The sequence below is a fragment of the Lepidothrix coronata genome, unplaced genomic scaffold (genome assembly GCF_001604755.1).
Source record: "Lepidothrix coronata isolate B3197 unplaced genomic scaffold, Lepidothrix_coronata-1.0 Scaffold190, whole genome shotgun sequence".
NCBI classification, from domain to species: domain Eukaryota; kingdom Metazoa; phylum Chordata; class Aves; order Passeriformes; family Pipridae; genus Lepidothrix; species Lepidothrix coronata.
Genome location: NW_016690370.1, coordinates 1,202,658 through 1,228,194, shown reverse-complemented (window position 1 = coordinate 1,228,194; position 25,537 = coordinate 1,202,658). Strand labels below are relative to the sequence as shown.

At 47.4% G+C, this 25,537-nt stretch overlaps 2 protein-coding genes across 3 annotated transcripts; one reads left to right on the top strand and one right to left on the bottom strand.

Annotated features, from left to right (window-relative positions):
* OTOL1 (otolin 1) lies at positions 1–16,083 on the bottom strand. The gene is made up of 5 exons (XM_017831407.1): positions 16,059–16,083; positions 4,203–4,541; positions 2,407–2,496; positions 1,494–1,565; positions 1–1,365 (listed from the first exon to the last, which is right to left on the bottom strand). Exons 2-5 carry the CDS (start codon positions 4,531–4,533, stop codon positions 470–472), a joined length of 1,389 nt encoding a protein of 462 aa, XP_017686896.1. The 5' UTR covers positions 4,534–4,541; positions 16,059–16,083; the 3' UTR covers positions 1–469.
* Positions 15,276–25,537, top strand: SPTSSB (serine palmitoyltransferase small subunit B). Of its 2 annotated transcripts, none has more exons than XM_017831408.1 (2): positions 15,276–15,334; positions 24,267–25,537. In XM_017831408.1, exon 2 carries the CDS (start codon positions 24,295–24,297, stop codon positions 24,535–24,537), a length of 243 nt encoding a protein of 80 aa, XP_017686897.1. In that variant the 5' UTR covers positions 15,276–15,334; positions 24,267–24,294; the 3' UTR covers positions 24,538–25,537. The 2 variants fall into 2 exon arrangements, with proteins under 2 accessions (XP_017686897.1, XP_017686898.1); XM_017831409.1 differs by lacking the exon at positions 15,276–15,334 and adding an exon at positions 15,591–15,696.

The window sequence follows — 25,537 nt, the reverse complement described above, 5'->3', positions numbered from 1 at the left end:
ATTGTGAAAAGCAGCCACTAAACCAACTGATGCCCATTTCTCCTCTCACAGGCACAGGGAAAATCCTGTTTTCTAGTGACATTGTGAAGTAAGAAAACACACAGGTACCCCCAAAATGCCAAGCAGTGGAAGGAGTTCTGGAAAATTTATTCCAAAGTCCAGAACACTGGACTTACAAGGGAAAAACTCCTAGCAGTGCTGCAAAAAGCACCTCCTATTCTCTTTAGGGTTTTTTTATCTTTGCCAGGCCCTCCCCTGTAGCCGGTGTGAGTTTATCTCTCCTTCCACCACAGAGACTGTAATACTCTCCTCTGGAACGCAAGAGGAGAAAACATCCAAATTATCTTTGAGAAAGGTATTTTTTTCTTAGGCAGGAAAGGCTTCCTAAGCGAAACAAGGCCTAATCTCCTCGTTACAAATCTTCTGGAAGGGTATCTGCACTCGACAGAAGACACCTTCTCCTCTAACTCTACCTCAGGACCTCGAGAACATCTGGGTAGAGCAGGAAGCCCGTGAAGACGCTGTCGTCCTCCGCGCCCGCGTAGACCCCGTTCCAGTCCCGCGCCACCTCCAGCCACACCTGGTCTCCTGCACCGAGCTTCAGGATGGTCAGGAAGGAGGCCTGGTCGATCTCCTGCCCGTGGACGGTGTCCCTGGCCTTGGCCACCCTCCTGGTGCGCGCCACGAGGCCGACGCGCGCCGGCCGCCCGCGCACCGTCAGGTGGAAGGCGAAGACGTAGGTGCCGGGCACGGAGCAGTTGAACTTGCCGGTGGAAGGGTTGTAATCCCGCTGCTCGTTGTACAGGACCCTGTCAAACCTGATGGGCACGTTGGGGGGAGGGAAGGGCTTGGACAGCCCGGCGCTGAAGGCCGATCTCGGGGCCTTGGCGGGGTCGCCCCGGGCGCCCTTGGCCCCGCGCGAGCCCTTCTTGCCCGGCGCCCCCCGGCCCCCCTTGGTGCCCGCCACCCCCTTGGGACCGGTAGGTCCCATCATGCCGGCAGGGCCCAGGTCCCCTTTCTCACCCTTAGTTCCTCGCTCACCCTTTTCTCCCTGTTTTCCGTCCACCCCCCGAATCCCCTCAGCCCCCGTGTCCCCTTTGCTCCCTTTTTCCCCCTTGGTCCCCCCTTCCCCTCTGTCTCCCTTCGCCCCTCTCCCCCCCGGCTCCCCACAGTAGCCCTTCTCCCCCGTGTCTCCCTTTTCCCCTTTGTCACCCTGTTCTCCCACCACTCCTGGGTCTCCGGGATCCCCCCTGTCCCCCTTGGCTCCTTTGGTCCCGTTCTCACAAGTGTCCCCTTTGGACCCCTTTTGTCCCTTCAGCCCAGGGAAGCCGTAGTTGCCCTTATTGCCTTTGGCTCCGGCTTCACCTGGAACAGGGAAAAGTAAGGGGGAAAGGAAGATTAAAACACCAACAGTGTTGGATTGTTTTGGAGACAGAGACAGCAAAGGGAAAGGTCAGGGCAACATTCCTGGTTTCCCAGCCCATGTTACGTACCTTGCAGCCCAGGTTTGCCTGGATAACCGGGATTTCCACTCGCTCCTCGCTCGCCTTGCTCCCCTTTTCCTCCTAGAACATTCCACCATTAACAAATTCATTACTCGGTGCTGGTGTCTGCAGCCAGCAATTATCACACAGCAATCAATCCATTGGGACCATTTCCATGTGTCCCTCACTTCCCTGACAGAACAGACACCAGCAGTGTGTGTTTGCAAGAAACCCCGTCAGAAACCTCGGCTGAATCTCACACCTCAAGAACCATCTCACTCTGTGCTGGATTTCTGCCTCACTGGGAGGCAGTTCCTGCTGCTTAACAGCAAGATGCAGAAGGTGACAGCATTCCTCACTCCAGGATTGCCAAAAGCCTTGTTCCAGAAGTGAATCAAGGCCTAAAAGGCTGACTAAACAGCTCAGCACTCTGCTGCTGGAAGCCCTGTATCAGCTTTGCTGTGGGATTCTCCACAACCCAAGGCAACCACGGGATCCTGCCAGAGGTGTGTGGGACAGGAATCAGCTGCTCCAAGCCCAAAATGAAGGGCAGGCTTTCCTTTTGGTCATTCCCGATGGGTGATAACTGCTCTCCATCTAAGCTGAAATTATTTTGCCTGAGACACTTCAACTGAAATGCAGCTTCTACACCTGCTTCCATGATGGATTTTCCCACTCATGTCCCTCATCCAAAGCAAATTGAACTCAGTTTTTAAATTATTCAGAACAAGGATATCCATTGATATCTTTATGAGCAGCTGCTCTTATACCACCTGAACATGCACCTGAGTTGTTGCCCCTGCACTAATGCCCCCTAAACCTCTCCAGGTGTCAATCCCTATCAGGACACTTCTTTCTCTTGGAAAAATATGGTTTCTTTAAATTTTGCGGTATTGGATGAGGACAACAGCATTTGCTTTACCTCTCTCTCCTTTAGAACCTTTTGGACCTTGAGGGCCTGGAGCTCCTGGCAGACCTGGCAGACCATCATCTCCCTTGTCCCCCTTGGGACCTGAAACACAACCACATGAACAAAATTATCTTAGTAACTCAAAGGTTTCACTTTATAAACAACATATGCAATAATTGCTGAGCAACCTGGCACTGGGGAGTGTGTGGAAGGGGCTTCCATCCCTCTGGGTGTTTTATTTGACATCATACAACCAGTGCAAATCTTACAGTTCTGCATTTCACCCTTGGCCGTAGTTAAAGACTTTTTAAAACCAACTTTGAGCTGCCTCAGAGCCACGGGAGCTCAGACAGTGATGAAACTTCAGAAGTGATCACTTTTTAATACCTGAGTGCATCTAAGGAGCTCCCATTGCTTCGGAATTGCCCCTCTCCTTAAAGAGAATTAAGTCTGCAAATACAAAAGTGGCACCTGGCTGACAGTTCCTTGCTGCAGAAAGGATGGGTTGAAAGGCAAGGAAGCTGACTCCAATCTTTCCTTCATTTTTACATCCACCTGGGAATCTCAGAGACTCCCAGTGAATGTCTGGGAGCAGATTATGGCAACTTCAATCATCCCAAGGACTTTTCCATCAACACTCCAGAGACATAAGAAATCAAACTCCCTTTGCAGCCACTAAAACTTCCATCAGCCAATCCCTCCCGAGCCCTGGGAAGTGAGAATCTCTGGAGTACATTGTATTAAAGGAGAATTATTTCATGATTTTACCACCTTTCTTTGGCTGAACAGTTTCTCTTTCCAATATTAGTGCTTTTAAAGTGAACGTTTGCAGACTAATGCACTATTCATTCGAGCAGACTGAGAATGAGGTGCTCTATAAGGTGTATTTTAGCAGTAGAAAGAAGAGACAAAGTGTGTTTTATGAAATATTTATAAAGAGCTGCCTCTTGTGAGAGGTCCTTTATTTATTTATTTTTGGGCTCAAACCCAAAATTATTCCTGTACTTAATTTCCTCTTTTCCAGTGGGAAAAAAAAAAAAAAAAAGAGGGGAAAAAAAGAGAGGGGTTTATTACAAACCTTCAGCAAAGATGCAAAACCACTCCAAGGTAGTTTTGAGGCTCACAAAGCCATGGTTGGAGTGACTGGGAAAGTAAATCTGTGACTCCCAAGGGCTCAGACACAGGGACAGAGAATTGAAGAGCGTGGCCACCTGCCAGCAGGGATGGGGGACAGGGCTCTGCTCGAGTCCCACACCAGTGTGATCCCATGGGAGGGAGCTCTTTTTGGGGGCCTTCCCACTCGCTCTGGTGGTTTATAACTCCTGGGATGTGACCAGAATGCACTTTTTTGCTCTGGATTTACGCAAGGTGGGATCACATTCAGTATTGCATTGAATGATAGAACATCCTGAGCTGGGAGGGATCCCCATGGATCATGGAGTCCAACCCTCAGCCCTGCACAGGCTGTCACCCCCTGTGTCCCAGAGGATCATCCAAACCCTCCTGGAGCTCTGGCAGCCTTGGGGCTGTGCCCACTGCCCTGGGGAGCCTGGGCAGTGCCCAACCAGCCTCTGGGGGAAGAACCTTTTCCTGAGATCCAACCTGACCCTGCCCTGGCACAGCTCCAGCCATTCCCTGGGTGCTCTCCCTGGTGCCCACAGAGCAGAGATGGTGCTGCCCCTCCATTGCTCACGAGGAAGCTGCAGATTGCTGTGAGGTCTCCCCTCATTTCCCACACGAATCATTTCTCGAAGGAAAAGCTCCTTGATTTGGTGTCCGTGAGGGCAGTGAGAGGGTGATCCCCATACCTGGGGGTCCCTGCTCCCCCGGCAGCCCCCGGGGCCCCGCGGAAGGGGGGCAGCAGTCGCAGCAGTTGAAGAAGAACTCGGCCGTGTCCAGGGTGTAGTTCTCAAAGGGGAAGATGGTGGTGGCCCCTCGGCTCGGGGTGGGTGACTCAGCTCCACCCGGAGCTGCCGGGACCGGGATTTTCCCCGGGAGAAGGGTGGGAGGGGGGCGAGAGGCCACCAGCTGTGGGGGCTTTGGCTTCGTGTACTTCACAGCCGGAGTCACCTTCAGCCCCGCGCGCACGGCCACGGCCAGAGCCAGGAACGCCCAGACAGGCCCCAAGGAGCTCCACATCCTGGCAGCTGTGGGAAAACACAAACACAACAATAATTCCTCCAAAACACCCTCTGCCTCTGCCCCACAAAGCCACAGGACTGAGCTTTGAGGCTGTGAGGGTGGGCAGGCCCTGGCACAGGGTGCCCAGAGAAGCTGTGGCTGCCCCATCCCTGGGAGTGTCCAGGGCCAAGTTGGGTTGTAAAGGACCTTAAAGCCTTAAAGGACCTTAAAGGTCCTTAGAACAAAAGGTCCCTTAAAGGACCTAAAGGACCTTTGGGTTGTAAAGGACCTGGACCTGCCATGGGCAGGGACACCTTCCCCCAACCCAGGTTGCTCCAACCTGGCCTTGGACACTTCCAGGGCTGGGGCAGCCACAGCTTCTCTGGGCAACCCGTGCCAGGGCCTCACAGGGAAGAATTTCTTCCCAATATCTAACTTAAACTATCCCACTTTCACTTTGAAGCAGTTCCCCCTCGTCCTATCACTCCATGCTCTTCTGAAAAGTTTCTCCCAAACTTTCTTGCAAGCCCCCTTTAAGCACTGGAAGGATACAAATAGAAATCAGTAATGATTTCAGAGTCCTACCCAACTGCACAATTTATATAAAGCTTTGCTCCAAAAGAACAAATAGAAACAAAATGACACATCAAGTTTCCCAAAATGAAGTATTTTGGAATCAAAGCATCAAGCACCAAATATTCAAAAAATTTCACCTTGATTTTTTTTCTGACTGATTTTCTAGACTTCCATATTTTTAGTGCAAACTATCACATCTGTTCTTTTGATTTTTAAGGTGTTGATTCAGCTGAACCAGGAAGAAAGAACACAGTAAAAAGACATTATTTTTTTCCTATAGAACAGGTGATGCCTCTCAGATGACTTGTCATAAAAAGCATCTTTGTTTCTTTTTTAAAGCTGTAAATACAAACAGAACAGAGTCCCTTTCTTGCTGAACCTGTAACCCAACCTTCCCTTCAGTCACGGCACTTCAGTGCATGAGAAGGTCTCCAGGAGGTATTCCAACTATCCCTGCCATCCAGGGGGCAAAAGGACATCCCATTCCAAGTCAGACATTTGCAGGATTAGAATCTTTCCATCTTTAAGAAGTCAGTTTTAGAGGAAAGGGTGGTGATTTTCTTTTTTTCCATTTTCACAAAAACCAAATCATGTAGTGGAAAACTCAATATCCACATAAAATGCCCAGTGGTCACTGTTGCCATTCAACACATTCTTCACCCCCTCAGCTCCAGTAAAAGATAAAATTCTCCTTTTGAACAACACACTCATGCAGGAGTGTCCTGCCACTGCTGGAGATAAGTAAAAAAAAAAAAACATAATTTCCACACAGAAAGAACCTATGACTTTAAAGATCAAGTAACTTTATGGGAAGTGGTAAATCAGTTCTCAAACCCCAATAATTTCTGTTTCGCTGTCACACCCCACTTCTGCTGCAAAGCTCTAAACCAGACACACTCCAGTTAAATAGTCAGAATTATGGATTGCTGTTAAATACTGGAAAAACATAATTAATAACAAAATTATACCTTACTGGTCTGTTTAAAAAATAACATGCTCAGAGCAAGGAATCATTAAACAGATTTTCATTATAAGGGGCAAGACTGTTCCTAAAATAATTATTCTTCATATGTGGAAGGTGTCCCTGCCCATGGAAGGGGAGTTGGAATGAGATGATCTTTAAGGTCTCTTCCAACCCATTCTGTGATTCTATATAAAAGCATTTGAATAAAACTGAAATTCTGGACTTTTTCTTTCCATTAACTCATCACCACTGAATTTAAAATCATTCCTTTGAATCCCCCCCACTAGGAAAGATTCTGGTTCAGGGTGGACACAAAGCAGGAAGAATTAAACTTTGCTGCAGTGCCACCTCACTCAGTACATCTATATTTAATTGCATTTAAATATCTCCTGACTGTTTACATCTGTCCCATAATAACATGGGAATAATATACTAGTTCTTTTATCTGCTCCCTAAAATTCAAGTATTTAGATATTCCAGTTCACAACAGGTATTTAACCCCATTCTGCCAGTTTTAGATACCAGGGAGATTATTTAGATATCAAGATTGCATTTTCTGTTATTTAATTATTTCTAGTCCTTATATGGGAGAGGAAAAAAGCCAGTCCTCATGCAGCCATAGATTCTTTATAGCAAGTCATTTTTCTGGGGTCAAATTCCACTGCTACTACGTCTTAAATTCTACAAGTTCATTGCAAATACCCCTCCTGAAGCCTGAACAACCAGGGTGTGCTCTCTCCTACCTTATAAACGCTCCTGCTCCCAGGAAAACCCCCCCTCCATGGCACTTGGAACAAGACAATCTTATTTTGGGAGAGAATCAGTTTTATTTGGGGAACAGCTGCTCCCGTGGCCAATAAGAGCCAGCACAGGAGAGAAGGGGGGGATTGGCAAAGTCCCCTGAAAGGAGCAAGGTGACATCGATACCTGGGGACATTCAAACACCTCCCTGGGCTGGGAGACTGCTCTTCACATGGGATGGGTTTGGGATCCTTCCCCAGCACCAGTTTTTGGGGATTTAGGGAAGCTCTTCTTTAACCTCACGTGGTACCACCAGGCTCAGAGTGAATTTGTCCATTTGCTTGAGCAGGATCCAGGAGAAAAGAGTGAAAACCAAAGCAGCACAGAAAAGAAGCCAGTTTGGCAATATTAGGTAATTTAAGTATTAATGCTCAGGTAGGCAAACAGGGAAAGAGAATATTCACAAAGAAGTGGGTAACGTGGAATTAAATTGTGCTTGAGCTGAGTAAAAAGTGTTAAAAGGAAGTTAATGTTCCCGTGTGAAATCACAATTCCCATTTCTCACAGATTTCCCAGGATTTAGCAGCCTCCTGGAAGAGCCCCTCCCACACACATCCCCCAATAACCTGATTTTCTGAAACACTGCAGCGTGTTCTGGTTTTCTTTGTTCATTATCACAAAACAATTGAGCCAAACAGAAAACAGACTGAAGAGAAAATTCTCTGCTGTGCTGCTGATTAGGGGAGGGAGTATTTCTATATGAGCAGTGGAATAGATAATTAATCAGTCCAAGATATAATTTCAATTTTTTTCCCATTTTCTCTTTTTGGTCCTCATTGTCCAGGGCCCCCTTGTTTTCCTCCTTTCCCACTGTATCCTGGTTTACCAACAGAAGGGTGAGAATTGTTAAATTCCACTTATTAAAAGTAACTTTGGATTCTAGTTTGTAATTTTTTTCCCATGACCAAATTAGGAATTAAATGCTTGACAGAAAAAAAACCCTAAAAATGAAAGAAAAATATCTTTGGATTTTGCTTTTAGAGTTGTTCTGTTTTCAGCTTAAATTTGGGGGAGAGGGAGTTCATTTGTGATGAGAACTTTAAATCCTGCGTGGTGTAGAAATTAAACAAGTCACGTGTGTAAAGAAAGGAGATGTTCCTCGTGTAGGATTTTAAATGCTTGAGTGCAGAAAAATACAGCCATAGGGATTTCCAGTGGATGCAAAGGAATGAAATGATCAGTATCATTACATTTAATGTTATTATGATTCAGATATCACGGGGAAAATGAAATGGGAAAAACCCTGCATCGGTCTGTGCCAGTGATCCCACAAACCTTCCACCATATGTTGCTTCAAATTCCATAAATCTGCAGGATGGCAGCACAGTTGCACCTAAATAGATATTTATTGCCCTTTAAAGTGTAATGGCCAGAAAGATCCAAAAGCTCCCATTCCCCAAAAATACCCATTTAGGGAGTTATTTAAGGACTGCAAGAACTTCACGGTGCCCATTCCATTCTAAGGAGTCAGTCATTTTGGGAGCCCCTAAATGCACATTTCAAACACCAGGATCATGTAGAGATTTATGGGAGAGAGCAGAATTCCAGCACGTGAGTTGTGGGCTGAATTCCCACACTGGGGCTGGTTTTTGAAGCCTTTTTGGAGTGTAAAACACATTCCCTGGGGTGTCACCCCGGGAATGGAGCACAGCCCCACTCCAAGCCCTGTTCCAGGAGCTCCTTTGTCAGGACCTGCAGGTGCCTCTACCCCAGGCTAAGAAACACCTCCTTTGTGCTCCTCTGGAAACTCGACAGAGCCAAAGGTAAAAAGTGATAAAATTACCTGGCTCCCCTTTTTCACCCCGGTCTCCCTTTGTGTGCCAGGGCAGGGATGTCACGGAGACCCGGCTTTGCTGGGAATGCTGTTTGCCTTGTGTGTTTGGGAAACAAAAGATCCTCAATAGCCCTGCCTTTGCTCATAGCCAGGGCTGGGATTGTTTCCCTCCTTGTCTCCAGTACCAACTCTCAGGGAAGGCTTTGTACAAAGAAATAACTGTGTTTCTGACTTCTGAGTCGGATTGTGCCCTTGCCAGTGCTGAGATGTAAATGTAGGAACAGCACAGACTGAAATTCTGGGATACCAAACTCAGAGATGGACTCAGAGCTTTCCCAGTTCCTCAGCTACACTACCAAGCTTTAATTATTGCAGGTTTTAAACAAATTCACATCCCAGCTGCACCTGCCCAAGAGGTGGCAACGCCTCATGTCAGGCACAGACAGCCTGGCCAAGGCAAAGTCCTCTCTGTTAGCAAAGACTTTAATTGGGAACTCATTTCTCCACATTAACCACTGAAATCGTTATTTTAACCCTGGGAAATCCATGGTCCATATATTAATAAGCATCTTATGAGCCAAAGGACTTAGAGATCTCCAAAGCAGCAGATTTAACTCACAGAGAATCTTGTCCTGCCCCACAGTGTGGACACAGGTGGTACAGACTCCTTTGCAGGGGATTTGACATCAGGAGCTGTTGCAACACGCCTTGGAAATAAGGAAATGGAAATATCTAATTCCCTTTAACCCAAATTCTTGGCTCTGACAAATACACACTTTGTATTAAAGCAGAGTTACAGCACAGGTCACACAGTACCTTAAAATCATGGCAGGAAGGAAAAAACCTGGGAACAAAATAATGTGTGTGTGTGCTGGACTCAAAATGCTGGGCAGTTTAGAGTATTTACAGAATTAAAAAGCAAAGGATAGGGAGAGAATATTTATTTTTGACATACAAACAGCCTGCAAGGGGCTTTGGATCAACACTACAGTCAGGGGAAAGATTCCCACTGATTTCTTTGGAATACACCTAATACTCTCCACCTCCTCTGCACTTCACCCAGAAGCAGAGGCAGCAAAATATCTCTGAAAGAATAAACAGGGGATTGGATAATAATAATAAAAAGTTATAATAATAAATAAATTCTAAATAAAAATACAAATACACTGTATTTTTTTAGACCTTCTGATTGGAATCACAGAATATGCTGAGTTGGAAGGGACCCACAAAAATCAAAGTCCAGCTTCTGGCTCTGCACTGGTCAGCCCCAAAAATCCCACCAAGAATCACGCCAAGATTAGAAAAGGAGCAAAGTTACTCCCTTTTCATCTCTAATTTCTCCCTTGAAAGGGGACAAAGAGCAAAATGTGCTTCAGTGGGACGGATTTCTGAGGCTCAGCACAAGAGGGCACTCCAGGAGCTGCCAACAGCCCTGCCAGGGATGGCTTTACAGCCGAAGCACAGCCAGAGAATCCCAGAATATCCGGACTTGGAAGGGACCCACAAGGATTATCCAGTCCAGCTCCTGGCCCTGCACAGGGGAACGCCAAGAATTCCACTCTGTGCCTGAGAGTCTTTTCCAAACATCCCAGTCCTAAGCCCTAATCATCCCCTCCCACATCATGCCCTGCACCCTGATCAGTCCAAGGCAAGCACAACAGGATAACACAATCATTTTCCCAGGATAACTTATGAACAGCCTCCATAATGGAATTTTCTCAACACTGTGTGCACGTGAATAAATAAAACATGAAAAATCAGGTGTTTGTGAGACCCACACTGTTCAAACTTGTTTCCATTGAGAGCAACAAACACTGCACCCATATGGTCAATTTATATAAGGAAAAACAAAACAATCCCCCCCAAATTTGGTAAGAATTGGTCATTTTAAGAAAATTTCCCTTGGCAAACTGGTATTAGAGTGAGTAGGATTGATGACAAAGGGCTTTCTCCAGGTGAAAAACTTCTCCAGCAACTCCAAACTGCTGTTCACCAGGTTGTTCCTTCCAGACCACCCCAGAACAAGGCTGGTTTCTCCACAGGGAAACTTTAAACTCCCGAAGCACCTTCTTTTTTGTTCTAAAACACTTTGGGATGGGTTAGAGGAGCAAAGCAGGTGCTCTCTGCCACAGCCATGGGATGGGGATTTACCTGTGAGGGTGTGAGTGTGGACATGTTCAGATCTCCAGCTCAACAACGAGATTCCAATCCTAACAGGAGGTCTCACACTTGCTTCTACAGAGCAATAAAGTGGCTGTAGCAATTTAATATTGGCCAGGGAGCTGAGAGAGATGTGAAGATGTGACTCAAGCGGGATTGTAGATCCTGCCCAGCCCTTATTCTTAAAGCTGATTAATCCTTTTCCTTCTAATTACTTGTTCCCGATACCAGAATGCCACCCAGCTCCTCCTCTAGCTGGGTCCTGGCAGAGTTACCCCAGAACACCAGTTAAGGCTGAGATTCATGAGGACAAGGCTGCTTATAAATAATTACAAATTCACTACATGATATAGATATAAATATAGATATAGATAGATATAGTTATAGATATAGATGTAGATATAGATATAGATATAGATACAGATATAGATATAGATGTAGATATAGATGTATATAAGCAGATTCCTGTGCAACAGAATTTCTCAGACTGGAGAAACTGAACAAAATTCCAAAAGAAATCACACCAGAAGACAGGATGAGCCTTGGCCACCAGTGTCCCACCCAGCCTTTCCTGCCTTACAGGTACCTTTGAAGGGACTCCCAAAACAGGAGCTCCGGAGAGGTGTGGTGTCATCACTTGGAGAGATAATCCCCAAAACAGGAGCTCCAGAGAGGTGTGGTGTCATCACTTGGAGAGATAATCACCCTTAAACGGTTGTCACACACCCCCAGAGAGGTGATTGTTTTATCTGCCCTGTCATTAGATAAAAGGTTGTCCTCTAATTTGGCAGGCTGAATGAGAAGAGTAACACCAAATTAGTTAGGAGCACAATTAACAACACAATAATGGGAGGTTTAGCTACGGCATCACCTCTGCCCAGCATCCCAGCCTTTTACAGGAATATTCTGCAAACTCAGACAAATTCCATGCTTACTCTGGGAGTTTCCTTTCTGTTCATCAAGGCAGCCTGACTAGGTAGAAAAGATCTGAAGAATACATCCAGATATTGAAAAATGAAAAATGAAAAGAGTTCTGCCTGTTGTTCTGCTGGGTTTGAAGGAACATCCTCGGGTCAACTCAGGTTGAAAGTTTTGGAGATTAGGGAGAAATCTTTCCCTGGGAGGGTGGAGGGGCCCTGGCACAGGTTGCCCAGAGAAGCTGTGGCTGCCCCTGGATCCCTGGAAGTGTCCAAGGCCAGGTTGGAGCAACCTGGGCTAGTGGAAGGTGTCCCTGCCTGTGGCAGGGGGTGGAACAAGATGATCTTTAAGGTCCTTCCAACCCAAATCATTCAGTGATTCCATGACTTGAGGTAACCAGGCCTTCAGAGGACCTTGCAGTTATTTTCCTCCAGCTGTCAAAATTCAAATAAACTTACCCAAAATGAGACTACATGGAAGAAAGTGAAGTTTCAGATCTCCCACCTGCAGCAGACAGGTGCAGACCAGGAAAAGGAGTAACTAAAAGCACCATTGTGGCACCTTGACACGACTTAGTCAATATTTGACATCCAAAGCCACCCAGTGTCCAACCCAGCCCCTGGTGATCCGGGCTGGAAGAACCCTGCCTGTTGGCAAGTGTTTCTGCAGCAGGGTGTGACAGAGCCTAAAGGCTCACAAAATATTACAAATCATAGTTTTGACTTCAGGAATGCTCTGACAGCCTTTATGGCAGGTGTGGGATTTTATTCCTGTCTCGAGGGATGAGCTGGATGTTTCCTGCAGGAGCAAAAGCCAAGGGCTTCAATCCCCAGTAATAATTAACACAAATCCCCAGTGGCCAAATGAGGAAGAGAGCAGATCTTCCAGAGCTGCAGCCCCTGGGGAGACAAGGAAACAAACTCCTTTCTTTTTATCTACTTTATTGAGGTAACAGCTCTGGTCTGATTTTTACCATGACAAGCATTTTTAGAGAAGGCTGAGCTTCCAGAAGGTTTGGAGCAGGAGGCTGGTAACCCCAAGGAAGTTCACAACCAGACCTAGCTTAGGGGTTACACTCATCTTTTAAGGTATAGGCCTGATTTTAAGGCATTGGGAGGATTTTTGGCTCCTTTGCTCAGGGCAGAGGGAGCTCCATGAGCCATCCTGCAGCTGGTAAATGCAAGGGTTAGATGTGTTTTTAAATGTATTTATGAGACCACACAAAGCCTCTCCTTTTCAAACCCTTGCTGCTCCAGCTGGTCTAATAGAACAGTTAATTCTTCATTTCCTTTTTTTTGTTCCCCTTTCATTGCTTTGCTTTTCATTTCTTTCATGGGCAAGCTGAGAGGCTTCTCCTGAGTCAGGCAGGAACCTGGCAGGAGCAAGAGGCTCAGGGGGGAAACAGTGGGTGAAGGGAAAGAGCCTTCCATGTCTCAGCAGCAGTGGATGATAAATCAAACCCAGCCTCCTTTAGATTAAACCCTGTCCTACTTCTCATAAAAGAGTTAGTAATCCTGAATTCAGTCAGTTCTGACTTGGTGAAGTTCTTCCCTCTGGGAACACTTGGCAGGGCACCTGCAGCCCTGTCTGGTCTCAAGGCAAACAACGTTTGATTATCAGCAAATCTGTAATTCATTGTAAGGCAAATCCTTCTCCTTTTGATAAGACACTGTGTGTGTCTAAAGGCAAGAGTGAAACATTTATAGACACACTGAACCTGCCTCTAAACCAACTGGCAAGGGCAGCTGATGGGTGAAAGGGCAGAGCACAAGTGTAATGGGAGCTGGGGGGGCTCAGCTGGAGAAAAGGAGGCTCAGGGGGGACCTTCTGGCTCTGCAACCCCCTGACAGGAGGGGGGAGCCGGGGGGGTCGGGCTCTGCTCCCAGGGAACAAGGGACAGGAGGAGAGGGAACGGCCTCCAGCTGTGCCAGGGGAGGGTCAGGTTGGATATTGGGAAAATGTCTTTATAGAAAGGGTTGTCCAGCCCTGGCACAGCTGCCCAGGGCAGGGGGGGAGTTCCCATCCCTGCAGGGATTTAAAAGCCCTGTGGATGTGGCACTTGGGGACATGGGTCAGTGGTGGCCTTGGCAGTGCTGGGTTAGTAGTTGAACTTGATGATCTTGGAGGGCTTTTCCAATCTAAACAATTCTAAGTTTCAATGACTGTGACCATCAGCAGGAAGACTTGAAACAAGACAGTAACAGATCACAGGGATGATAATGAGAGTGTGGGACAGTTATTTGTGAACACCTCTTCAAAAATCACCCCAAGCAGTCTCCTAAAATACCTAGAGCTAAAGTTGTTGTGTGGAGCAGGTACCCTGATAACCCAGGGTGCTTTTGCAAGCTAGGAAGGGACACAGCTATTTGAAAACTTAAAACAAAGCCTCTGCATAAGTATTTTTTAAGATCAAAGACTCAGCAAGCATCAGTTCCACGGTCAACATCCATAAAAAGAGCAGAAGAAGGCTCTGTTCTCACTGCACCAGCTGGGAAGGAAAACATCACATCCTGATCACCCCTTTGTTGCCTGTGCAGCTCTGTTTGTGCAGTGCCTTTTAAAGGCATTAACTGAGGAAAGAGCATTTTTAAAGCATCATTAAAAATGTGTTCAAATATTAAAAGAGCAGCTTTAATACCAGCAGTTACACCAGGCCCTTTGAAACAGTTTGCATTCCTTTATGGCTTTTTTGTGGTTAGAATTCATCACTGGCTGCCAGAACAAGGACACGGTGGCCCCATTGTGAGGGAGGTGACCCCAAGTCCCACTGGGATGACTTTGTTTAGTGAATGAGATTGTACCTGGAATTCACCCAGAATCACAGAATATGCTGAGTTGGAAGGGATCTACAAGTATCATTGAGTCCAACCCCATGGGAAAACTGAATAAAGTGTTTGTTGTTTTTATTTCTCACTTATATTGCAAATTTGAGTTCCTAAGTAGCTGTTTGGTAGTGAGCAGGACATCAAATCCTGCTTTTTTATCTCTGGGACAGAATAAACTACAGAAAACCGAGCCTCATGGTTATCATCATTCATTTCACAGCATTTCAGATAAAGTCCTGTAAGTACTTGCCCATCCATATCTCTCTTTTCTGGAAACACCTGATAAAAGGTGCTATCACACACACACACACCCGTTTCCCTCTCTCCACGCCCGGTGTTTCCCAGCCGCGCCGCAGCACCTCGCTCAGGTCCTTCCCACCCATCCCTTTGGAGCCGGGATGCTCCCAGTCACCTGCGGCCCCCGGGCAGCCCTTCGCACCCCCGCTATGCCGCAAACTACACTAAAAACAGATATGTTCCAAGGTCTGGGCGCGATGTGAAGGGCTCTCAGTGCCCGCAGGTCTGCGCGGGGCAGCTTTGGCGCAGCCGGTGCGCGCTCCCTGCGCTCCCCGCATCCCGCGTGACGCCGGCGCTTGGAAAAGCCGCCGGGTCCAAGGGAAACACCGCGCTCCAGGGAAACAGCCGGCGTGCCGGAGGTGCCAGCCGGCTCCATCCCACGGCATTCCCCAGGCCCGGCCCCGCTCCTCCCACCCCCCGAACGCCGCAAGCCCCAGCGCAGCGGCTGCGGCAGCGGGCGGGGCGGGAGCGGCCCCGGGGCCGCGGCCGAGAGGAGCCGAGCAGGTAGGGAGGGAAAGAGGGAGGGATGGAGCTCAGGAGGGAGGGAGAGAGAGAGGGAGGGAGAGAGGGGGGTATTTAAACAGCGCCGGGCTGGGGAGCCGCGGTGCGCGGCGCGGAGGTGAGCGCGGTGCGGGGCCGCGGAGCGCCCGCATCCCGGAGCGCCCGCATCCCGGAGCGCCGGTGTTCCCGCAGCCCGCTGTCCCCCAGCCCGCTGTCCCCGCACCAGGACCCACGCACGGCCCGGTGCCCGGGCTCAGTCCCCGCTCAGCTGCGCTCGCCCAAGGGCATCGCGGCGGAGGCGCGCCCCGGAGCATCCCCGCACCCCGGGGCCGGTGACCTTGGCCCGGAGGGTCTCCAGAGGCTCGGTAAGGAGCGCGGGGGGAAAGGCCCGGGAGCAGCGGTGAAGCCTCAGGGGGTTTGCTGTGCTGTGCTGCCTTCAAGGTGGTGGTGGCGTTAGGGACTGACCTACAGCCTCAGCAAGGTCCCCCTGGGCTTAAAATGCTCCCTTGGAACGAGAGGAGTTTCGAGGTCCCTTGGAGCCCAAACCATCCTGTGATTCTGTGACTCGTTGCTGCAGTCGGGGGTTTCCAGGTGTTGTGGCTGGTGCAGCTGTTGGAGGATGGTTTGCCTTGGCAGGGGGTTACTGCAAACCAAACACCCAGAAACACAAAGGTGGGAACAGGGGAATGGAGGAGGGAAGGTGACTGTGCTGCTCAGAAATACTCACTGCTTGCAGGTTTTTGCTCTTTGGTTTTCTTAGAGTTGCTGGTGGCTCCCAGTAATCCTTCAGGGGGAAGCAGGTGCCAGATCTACCGCCCTGTTGGAGCTGGGATAGCAGGGAAGAGAATCCCTGCAATAAAGGCTCTGCTTAGTCAGCACAAGGTACTTTGTGGACTGTGGATTTTGATGCTTTAGGAATTGAGATGCTTCTTTATCTTCTTCTCACAGATATCATGAGTATGGTACAAATAACTATGTTTTGAGAGCAATTCCACGAGTCCTTGGAGTGATTTCTAGATGGTGCAGGTTTGGTGGGGGAAAACAGGGAAGCTTTGCATGAAGCCTGTACATTTTTCCAGCTGGAATGGGAGATGTGGGGAAACAGCATCTGGGGAGCAGCTCAGGGCCACAGGAATGCTTGTTCCATGTTCCCTGTGTCCCAACAGCATCCAGGACATGTGGTGCAGTGCACAGCACCAGGACACAGTGCTCCAGCTGGCTGATAACCATCCCTGGCTCTGCTCTGGGTCCTGCCAAGCCAGGTTTTATCAAGCTTTTCCTTTGTGCTGTGTCTGTACCTCAAGCCTGGCCTTGCTGCTGGGGTAGAGCTAAGTGAACATTCCCAAAACCAGCACCCTGGGAGCAGAGGAGCCCAGGGGGTTGGGATGGAACACAGTGCTTGGCTGTGTCCACCCAGAGGGGACCCCACTCGTTGCTTTTCAGGGCTCAGCACCACGGAGTGCTGCAGCTTTGAAGAGCCTTGTCTTGCCCTGCTGTCTGACTGGAGGGTTCCTTGTGTCTCCTCTCCAAAAATTAAGGGTGGCTTTGCTTTGCCCTCATTTTAGGGATATTCTGTATCAACAGCTTTCTGTGGTCAGACCTGTTTGCTCACAGGGATGAAGTGGCCTGTGAGGGAAATCATTCCTTCCTACACCTATGGGGTTAAATCAGTTTCTGTGAAAAATGTGAGTCTCCCTTTTTCCTTCTTATCTGTTGCAGGGATCTCACTTCATTTTTTCTTTTCCCCTTTCGGGCTGCTGTGGTGCAACTCTCCTTCCCTGCATTAGATCTCCAAGGAGATGCACTTGCACAAGAGTTTGGTCCCTGTTTCCCACTAATACCTGTCATTACTCTGACAATACTCACCTTCTCATATTACACATAACCCAAGAGCAGCTGTTATTTTCAGCTGCTTCAGAAATGACTCAGAGCAAAGCAAAGAAGTCTGAATAAAATAAGAACTGCAATCGGAAGTAAATCTTTTTTTAGACCCCAAACACCTCAGCTATTTTGTCTGGAGAGTGACGTGTTTACACAGCCTTCTGAACTTGAAGATCTTTAAAGTCCTCTTGAAGGATGTAGATGATGTCCCAAATCTCACAAGTCTTGCAGGAACTAAGGTTTGCCACCAAGAGCAAAGGCAAAACCTCACCAAACCCTCTCTAAGATGTTCCTGCAACAGTTCTTTGAGAACTCTCAATTTTTGAGTATTTGCAATTTAAACCCGGTGCTGGTCTCTTGTTACAAATTTGAGGGGTTTTTTTTGGGAATCAGTTTAGTTCAAAACCATGTCTGTCCTAAACTCTGCTTGCCCTGAAAATACAGGGAAAGCTTTTCCCGGGATTTCAAGTTGCCAGTTCACCTGTGTGCCCTGGCAGAGCTGCTCACCAGTTCTGCTCCAAGGTTCAAGTCCTGTCACAGGGGGAGGACTTGGAGCCCAAAACATGCTCAGCCCAGAGGAAGCTGGAAAGGAAGGGATTTGTGCATAGATTTAAGGAGCAGATAGTTATGTAAGGAAATGACTGAGGAAACTTCAGAGGAGGGAAGAACGGAAAAATTGTTGAAAAATTAATTTGGCCTTGGAAGAAAATGGGACAGAGCTGCTCCAAGGCTGTTGTTGTTGCAGAGAAGCTGCATCTCCTCCTTCCTCTGCCTGAGTAGAGACAGGAGAGTGGACTGATAAATCAGCCAGGCTGCAAAGTTAGGGGGAGTTGATTTATTCAGCAATGTGGCTTTGCTAGGAGCAGCCTACAGCTTGCAGGGGTAGGTAAGGCATGAAATCAGTCTAAACTTTAACTGCTTTCAACCTCTGTTCTGTTATTGAATGGTTGGGAGCCTCTCTCCAAATGAAGTCCCTGTGGGTGCTGCTTTCCCCAGGGTCAACAGTTTGTACATCACATTTAAAATTACTTCCCACACCATTGTGGGCCATAATACCCCCCATCTGTGTGCTCAGCTCAACTGAAGGAGCAAATTTGCCATTTCAACAAAAAAATAGTTAGGTATTTGCCTTCCACTGTTTATTGTTAAATACTTCCACCCAGGCTGACAAGAATCCACGTGTTCCAGGTAGGGATGGAGCTGAATTATAGCACCAAACCACTCCTGGGGAGCCCAGAAGAGCTGCTGGAGGAGCATGGACGTGGCAGCACACGATGGGGAGGTTTGGGGTCAGAGCTGGACATGAGGAAGTTGGGCCAGACTTTGTGCAGGAGTGGCTTTGCCACTCCATGAGTGTTTTGCTGCCTTGTTTGGAGTCATCAGAGGTAAAAGGAAGTCTTCCCGAAGAGCAAAAGGTCTTGTGTGCATTATGTAACATATAAAAGAACCCAAACAGCACCTCTGTGCTCCCACTGAGGGCAGCAGGAAGGAGGGCTGGTGTTTAAAGATCAGGAAGATGCTGGAGTTCTTTCTCCTGAGCAAGGGAAAGCAGAAACGGGGCCAAAAATGCTTTTCTGTCTCACTCTTTATACTTTTTAAGCATTTTTCCCACTCCTGGAAGAATTTCTTTCATCCAGAAGACCCCACAGGAGCAGTCAAACCATGTTCACCCACATGCAGAATGTTTGAGTCATGTAGAGCAATAAAACTTGACCAGCTCAGAGTTTTATCCTGCTGTTGGACGGGACACAAGCAGGAGCTCACACATTTCCTGGAGCACAGGAGCTGGCAGGAATGCAGGACCCAGTGTGCTGAGGTGCTGATTCAGGAGGATGAAAGCTGAGGGAAAGGAACCAGAGATTGCCTCAGTGCTGCTCTGCACTGCAGAATTACAGGTGGGGTGTAAATCAATTGTAATTATTTATTACAGTCTGGATGTCGAGGCATTTTTAACGGGGCCTCCTTTGGGATTGTTGCTGCTGTTCTCACTCACATCTTCTGCCTGGTGTTTCCTCCCTGTGAAAACAAGCTCGAGGGGACATTTAAAGATCCACGTGGAAGCACTGCAGTAACCTGAGGGGTTTCTGCTTCTCAGGAGGGAACAGGCAGCTTTCTAGGCTGAGCTGAGGAATTGGAGCCGCAGGGATGCACCAGAGGAACAGGCTGAGGGTGTCCCTGGGATTCCCTGCACTAGCTGCTGCCTCAGCGAAATTTCTTCCCCACTGCTGGTCCACAGGACCTGAATTTCATTCCTTATGCTCTGTGCTTGGTGCTCACTGAATAAAACATTAAAGGGAGTGAAGGATGGAGTGGGAATGGGAATCCCTTTATGGTTCTATTTGCACTTGGAGATGTCTGTCTGCACAAATTTGGAGATGTCTGCCTGCACAAAATCAGTGGGCTCAGCCCAGGATCACATTGGCTTGTCCCCTCCAAGAGGGACAAGATTGGTGCCTTGGATAAATCAGGATATTCTGAGTTACAGCAGAACAAACCCATTTAACACAATAAAATGACAAAGAACAGCTAAATAACCTGCAGAAAGGATTTCTACTTCAATCCCCAAGGGGGTGACTACCCATTCCTCTTCTAATAGCTGCAATTATTTATATAGCAAACAACTTAAAAACAATTTTATTGCACTTTGCCTCGTTGCACCTGCCCACATGTGGGTGCTCAGGGGGTGGTTGGACTGGGAACCCCCTCAGGGGCTCGTGGCAGGATTTTATTTAAGCTTCAGCAGGAGAGGAATCCCTCAGGATGCTGCAAAACCCACCCACTCTTGCTTCTGTGCTATCACAGCAGTTATTTAGCAAATGGCTCATTTCTAGCCAATTAAATATTTGCATTTTTGGGGTGGATTGATTGATTGCTTGTTTTTCTTCTCTCCTTGTCCCTACTTTACATTCAAAGCACCAGAGGCACTCTGTGAACGGGGCCACCTCCACTCCCAGGGTTTGTTTTTCCCCCTCCCAGATAAACTTAGACCTAAATATATGTTGGAAAGCCTTTTTCTCTGTATGTGTAACTCAACCAACCCCTCCTGCTGAAGGTGTCCAGTGTTTCTCGAGCATTCTTTGCAAACCAGTCTATCCCAGTTCCCCTCCAAGAATGTTTCTTTCCACAGGAATTTCCCACCAGGTGCTGTCCGGCCACGGGTCAGAGTTGTGGACTTATACCATGACCAAAATTCCCCAAATCCCAGCTGCTCAAAGCATAAATTCCAAATTAAAGTCCCTTACACTGGCATCTCCAGGTTCCAACTCCCAATTAGCTCCGACACCAGGTCACTAATAAAGCAATTTTTGAGATTAGACGTGCTCTGAAATGAAACTTGGGGCATTTTGATGATGATTTATCTTTCCAGCTGCCCTAATCAGAGGCATGTATCAACAAGTAAGAAAATCAGGCAGCCACTTAAAACAATAAAAGCTGCTTTACAGGTTTCTCTTCTTGGGTTTGGTTCTTTTTTTTTTTTTTTTGGGCTTGGAGGTGGAATTGCTGAAAATAACCTGAATGTTGCTTAATGGCTTGAGAAGGTGAATTCTCTTCATTTCACTCATAGCTGGCTGGAACAGTCCCATGGCCTCTAGAAAGGCATTTCCACAATTGTTTAAATCCAAATTTACAGACAGACAGTGTTAAGTTAAAATGGCATAAGAGCAAATTACCTCCTGCTCTGGAATTTTGGGAACTGATGAGTGAATAACTCAGGATTCTTTCAACTCAGAGTCACAGTAGTAATATAATAAAACACAGCAATGCTTAAAAATGGAAGTAGAAGGACAAATCCTGCTGAAAACACAGATTTTTTTTAGCCTCAAAAGTTTGTGTAGTGATCTGCCATTCCCTTTGATTATTGTACAAGTAATTTGGGTGGGAAAGCTGCTTGCTGGAGGTGTGGAGCTTTGGGCTGTTCCTTGCGCTCCACACTGGGCCCAAATTAATGCAAACAGGGTTCCTCCCCAGAGGTGTCTGTGGCACAGGGCAGTCTGGTCTCTCATTTCCTGAGCAGCTGGTTCAAGGTGCCTTTTTTTTCCTTTCCCTCCTATGTTTTCCTTCATAAATTATGCACCTGGAATGTCATTATCCTGCAACACTCTTCGTGCTGCTGCCCTTCTGCTATCAGAGAAGGTCTCTGGGCAGATGAAATGCAGTGGAGGTGAGTTAGTGGTGAGGACTCTGTAATTCACTGTTTGGCTTTTACTTATCTCAGCCTCTGCCATTCATTAGGAAACCACAAAGCCTCTGCATTAGGACAGTGTGTGTTTTTCCTGGTGTTCCCGAGTGCCTGGGCATGGAGTTATCCCCCTGCCCCCTGAACTGGGAGAAGCAGAGAAGCACAGGCTGGACTTTGTGGTGGAGCTGAGTGGAAACACAATCCCCAGGCTGGAGAAAGAAAGTGTGACGAGGTCTTTGGTTAAATCGAAAAGGGCTGCTCATCATTTTAATGACTTCATCCTTTATTCATGCCTCCCTCCAAGACAGCAGAGCCTGGGAAGTGATAGTGCTGAGGCTGCAGCCTGCTTGAATATCAGGCAAATCAGCCTGGGGAAGGTTTTTCCTGGCTTTGGCTGCTCCTTCAACCAACTCTATACAGAGATACACAAGTGTATGTGCACCTCTGGTGCCTCAGAGCCTCAGCCACCCACAGCCAGTGCTCCAGCCTTGCAGCAGGCAGGATTAGCAGGTATTTACCCAAGAAAGGTATGAGTTTAACTAGCACAGGTCTAACCCCAGTGTAAACACCTTAATCCTAGAGAGTATCAGAGGGCCCTTATCGTTCTCCTTCCAATTGCAGAGGAAAGGGCTTAACCTCTTCATTGGAAAATGCTGCTCTTTTTGCACAGGGGCTAAATAGAGACACTTTTGGCTCCCAGGGAGTCACAGTTTGCCAGCTGTGCCATTTTTATTGAAGGCTTTGCAATATTTACAAGGCTTTAAGGCCTCTCTTGAGTTCTGCTTTAAAATAAATTATCTTCCATTCATGCCAGGACAGGGACCAGTGGTGACATTTCTGCCCAGCCTGAACTCTTGCAAGTAAAACTGTTCCCAGCAAAGACAGTCATTGCTGGATTTAAAATGGGAGTGATCTTCCCCCCCAAAAGCACTGGAGGCAGTTTCTTGGTCTGGGAGATATGGAAAGATGGAAGTGAAGGAAATGAACAGCTTTATGAGAATTGGGGGAATAAAGGATATATTGGGAAGGTACTGATGGTTGGAGGACACAGAAGAAAGGCTGGTGGGAAGGAAGGTGTGTTTGTTGGGAGGTGATGGGGCAAGTACAGAAAGGTTGCTGCATAAAAATCTGGACAGAAACCTGAGGGATGGGAGGAGAAAATGGGGAGAGGTGCCTGCACATGGATGAGGAGGGGGAATAAACACAGTCAGGTTCTCAACAACAGCTTGGACAGGCATTTGGAGTGTCCATCAGTCAGACAGTCAGGCTTAAGGTCAGCCTGTGGTTGTTGCCTTCCCAGAGAAAAAGGAAAACCCCCAAATCTACCTTGCAGCACCTCCAGACAGTGAGGTGTGAGAGTACCAGTGACCCAGGGGAAGAAAGATGGAGAAACACAATCCAAGGTGTGTGCACTTGGCTGGGCACCCACCAGACAAAGATTTACTCACCAGCAATCAAAATAAAGCTGTTAGAAAACAAACCAGGCATCCTTTGTATGGGTACCTTGTCTTCCCTTTGGTAAATACCCACAAACCACCAGAATATTGTGGACAGCAGCAAACCACTGAGTGCTGTCATAGTTTTTGGCCTGTATCAGTGGCCTCTCATTATTTTAATCACAGGCTGCAAATTTTTCACTGCTGCCTTACTATTTGTGGTTTTGAGGGACGGGAAATTTCTGGTGCCCGAAACTCGCTACGAACACAAGGCCTGAGGGATGTGATGTGTCCAAGTCTCTCTGTTCCTGGCATTTTAGGCAACAGAAGTGTAGGAAAAAAATGATACACTGGAAGGTTTTCCAGCAGGAAAATCTGCTGTATTCCCTGGGAGCTGACCCGTGTGTCCTTAAACTCAACCCCCAAAATAAAAATGTCCCTCTGGGAAGCCTCGTACAGTTGCTTATCATTCTGTTTTCTTGAAATATATGTTTTTAGCCTGCATTTAAAGGTTATTTAAAATGCCAAAAAAACAATTTTAACAATAAGCAATGGAAGGCAAACCCATTTCCTAGTTAATACTTGCTCAACTGCTCCCCTTTCCACGTGGAGCGGGGAACAATGCAGAAAGGTATCACCTGAGAGGAAAATCTTTCCTAGACTTGTAACTTGCATTAAATACATTTAATCTGCAATGTTTCTTATTTCTTTGGAGTGAGCTGGAAAAACTTCTTCTGCAATTTGAGGTTACTTTTTTTCCCCTCCCTTTCATAGCCTGCCCTTTTTTTTTATTCCCAACAATTGCAGAACAATAAAAAATATTACCAGAAGGAAGCACAGGGGGTTTTAGAGCAGTTTTTTAATCTCATCCTTATCCCAGGGCATATCTGTCTGCCATCCACATTTATGGAAGCTGATCCAAAGCTTTCCCTTTTAAATGCCTATTTCCCTGATTTCCATGTGATCCCTGTGCCTTTGTGGGCTCACGTGGTTTTAATTCTGAGAACAGAATGAATAAAAAAATACATTCAGAGTTGGAATGTGGGAATTCATACAATCACAGGATGGGCCGGGTTGGAAGGGACCTTAAAGCTCATCCAGTCCCACTCCCTGCCATGGGCAGGGACACCTTCCACTAGCCCAGGCTGCTCCAAGCCCTGTCCAACCTGGCCTGGAACAGTTCCAGGGATGGGGCAGCCACAGCTTCCCTGGGAATTGAGACTGTCCAAGTGATAGAGCTTTGATAAATTCAAGAAGCAGCTGCAGAGCTCAACACTGTTCCCTGTGCTGCTGATGGCACTGATGTGTTACCTCTGCTTGAAATTCACTTTATACAATGCTCACATGTGATATCAAACTTGAAATGATGGTCACCACATCCTGGTTCAGTGCCAGGCCTTTCCAGTGCAGTTTAATCCGGAGTTCCCTGTCGTTCCAGGTCGTCTCCCAACCTCCAGGAGCTGAGGATGGATGTGAAGCGGGTGAAGGACTATATCTACTGGCTGTACTACCAGTACCAGCTGGTGACCTGCAGCTACGTGCTGGAGCCCTGGGAGCAGTCCATGTTCCACACCATCACGGTGACCGTGGTGGCCATGGTGGTGTACACGGCCTACGTCTTCGTGCCCATCCACGTCCGCCTGGCCCTCGAGTTCTTCTCCCAGATTTTCGGGGCCCAGCCCGACGGCACCGTGTCCGTGGTGAACTGAACCCGCCCCAGCAGCTCGTGTGGAATGTTGTGTGTTTGTTCCAAAGCACTCTGGCACGTAGGAAAACACCGTTTTCTCTCACGACACACGGCTTTGCTTCATTCCCGGAGCTGGGGAGCAGAGGGAGGCTCTGAGGTCCTGCCTGCACAGCCCCTCTGAAACCAGCCCAGGCAGCACATCACCTGCAATGCCACATTTGCCTGATTTCAACCACTTTCAGCAGCCTAATTTAATCACTCTGGCATGTGCAAAACAGCAGAGACTGCGATGGCTGAGGGGTGCAACACTCATCATACACAAAGTTCACAGTGCAGGGGAAAAACACCTCCATGGCTTCTCTGCCCAGGCTACAGAATATAAAGAAATGAGTATATCCAGCATGATTTGAGTGCTAACACCTGGCTGGTTATTGACTTCTAGTTTTTAACGGATGGGAGAGGAAATTCGAAGAGAAAGCAACAGGAGGATGAACTTTAATCCAACTTTTTTGCATCTAAGTTGTTGCACCTGAGTTCAGATGGTCTAAAAGAAATTATTTTTTTTTTTTTAATACTGTATGTAATCTTGCAGTTTAGTGAAGATGACAGAAAGAAGCAAACTCAGCTCTGTTTCAGTGCCCTCCTGCCTTATTTGATAAAACCCAAGACCTTTTCTTTCTGTTCCCACTCATCAAGGCAGCAAAGTGCATGTCAGCACCAGGGGAAGATGATCGAGGAATCAGCGTGGAAGTAATATTTTAATACCTGCAGGGAAGTCTGAGGGCTTAAAGAGATCTCCTTTCTGAAGAAGAAATTAGATTTATAATCATTGCCCGTGGGGAGTTTCTGGAACAATGAAAGGTTGTTTGGTTTTCACACTACACCTCAATCACATGTAAATCCCAAATCATAAATTACAGCTGCACATCTCTAACAGCTGATGCTGCTGTTCTTAGAAGGGAGAGGTGCAAAATGCAAATAGCTTTCAAATGATGATTGCACAGTTATAGGATATAAAAAAA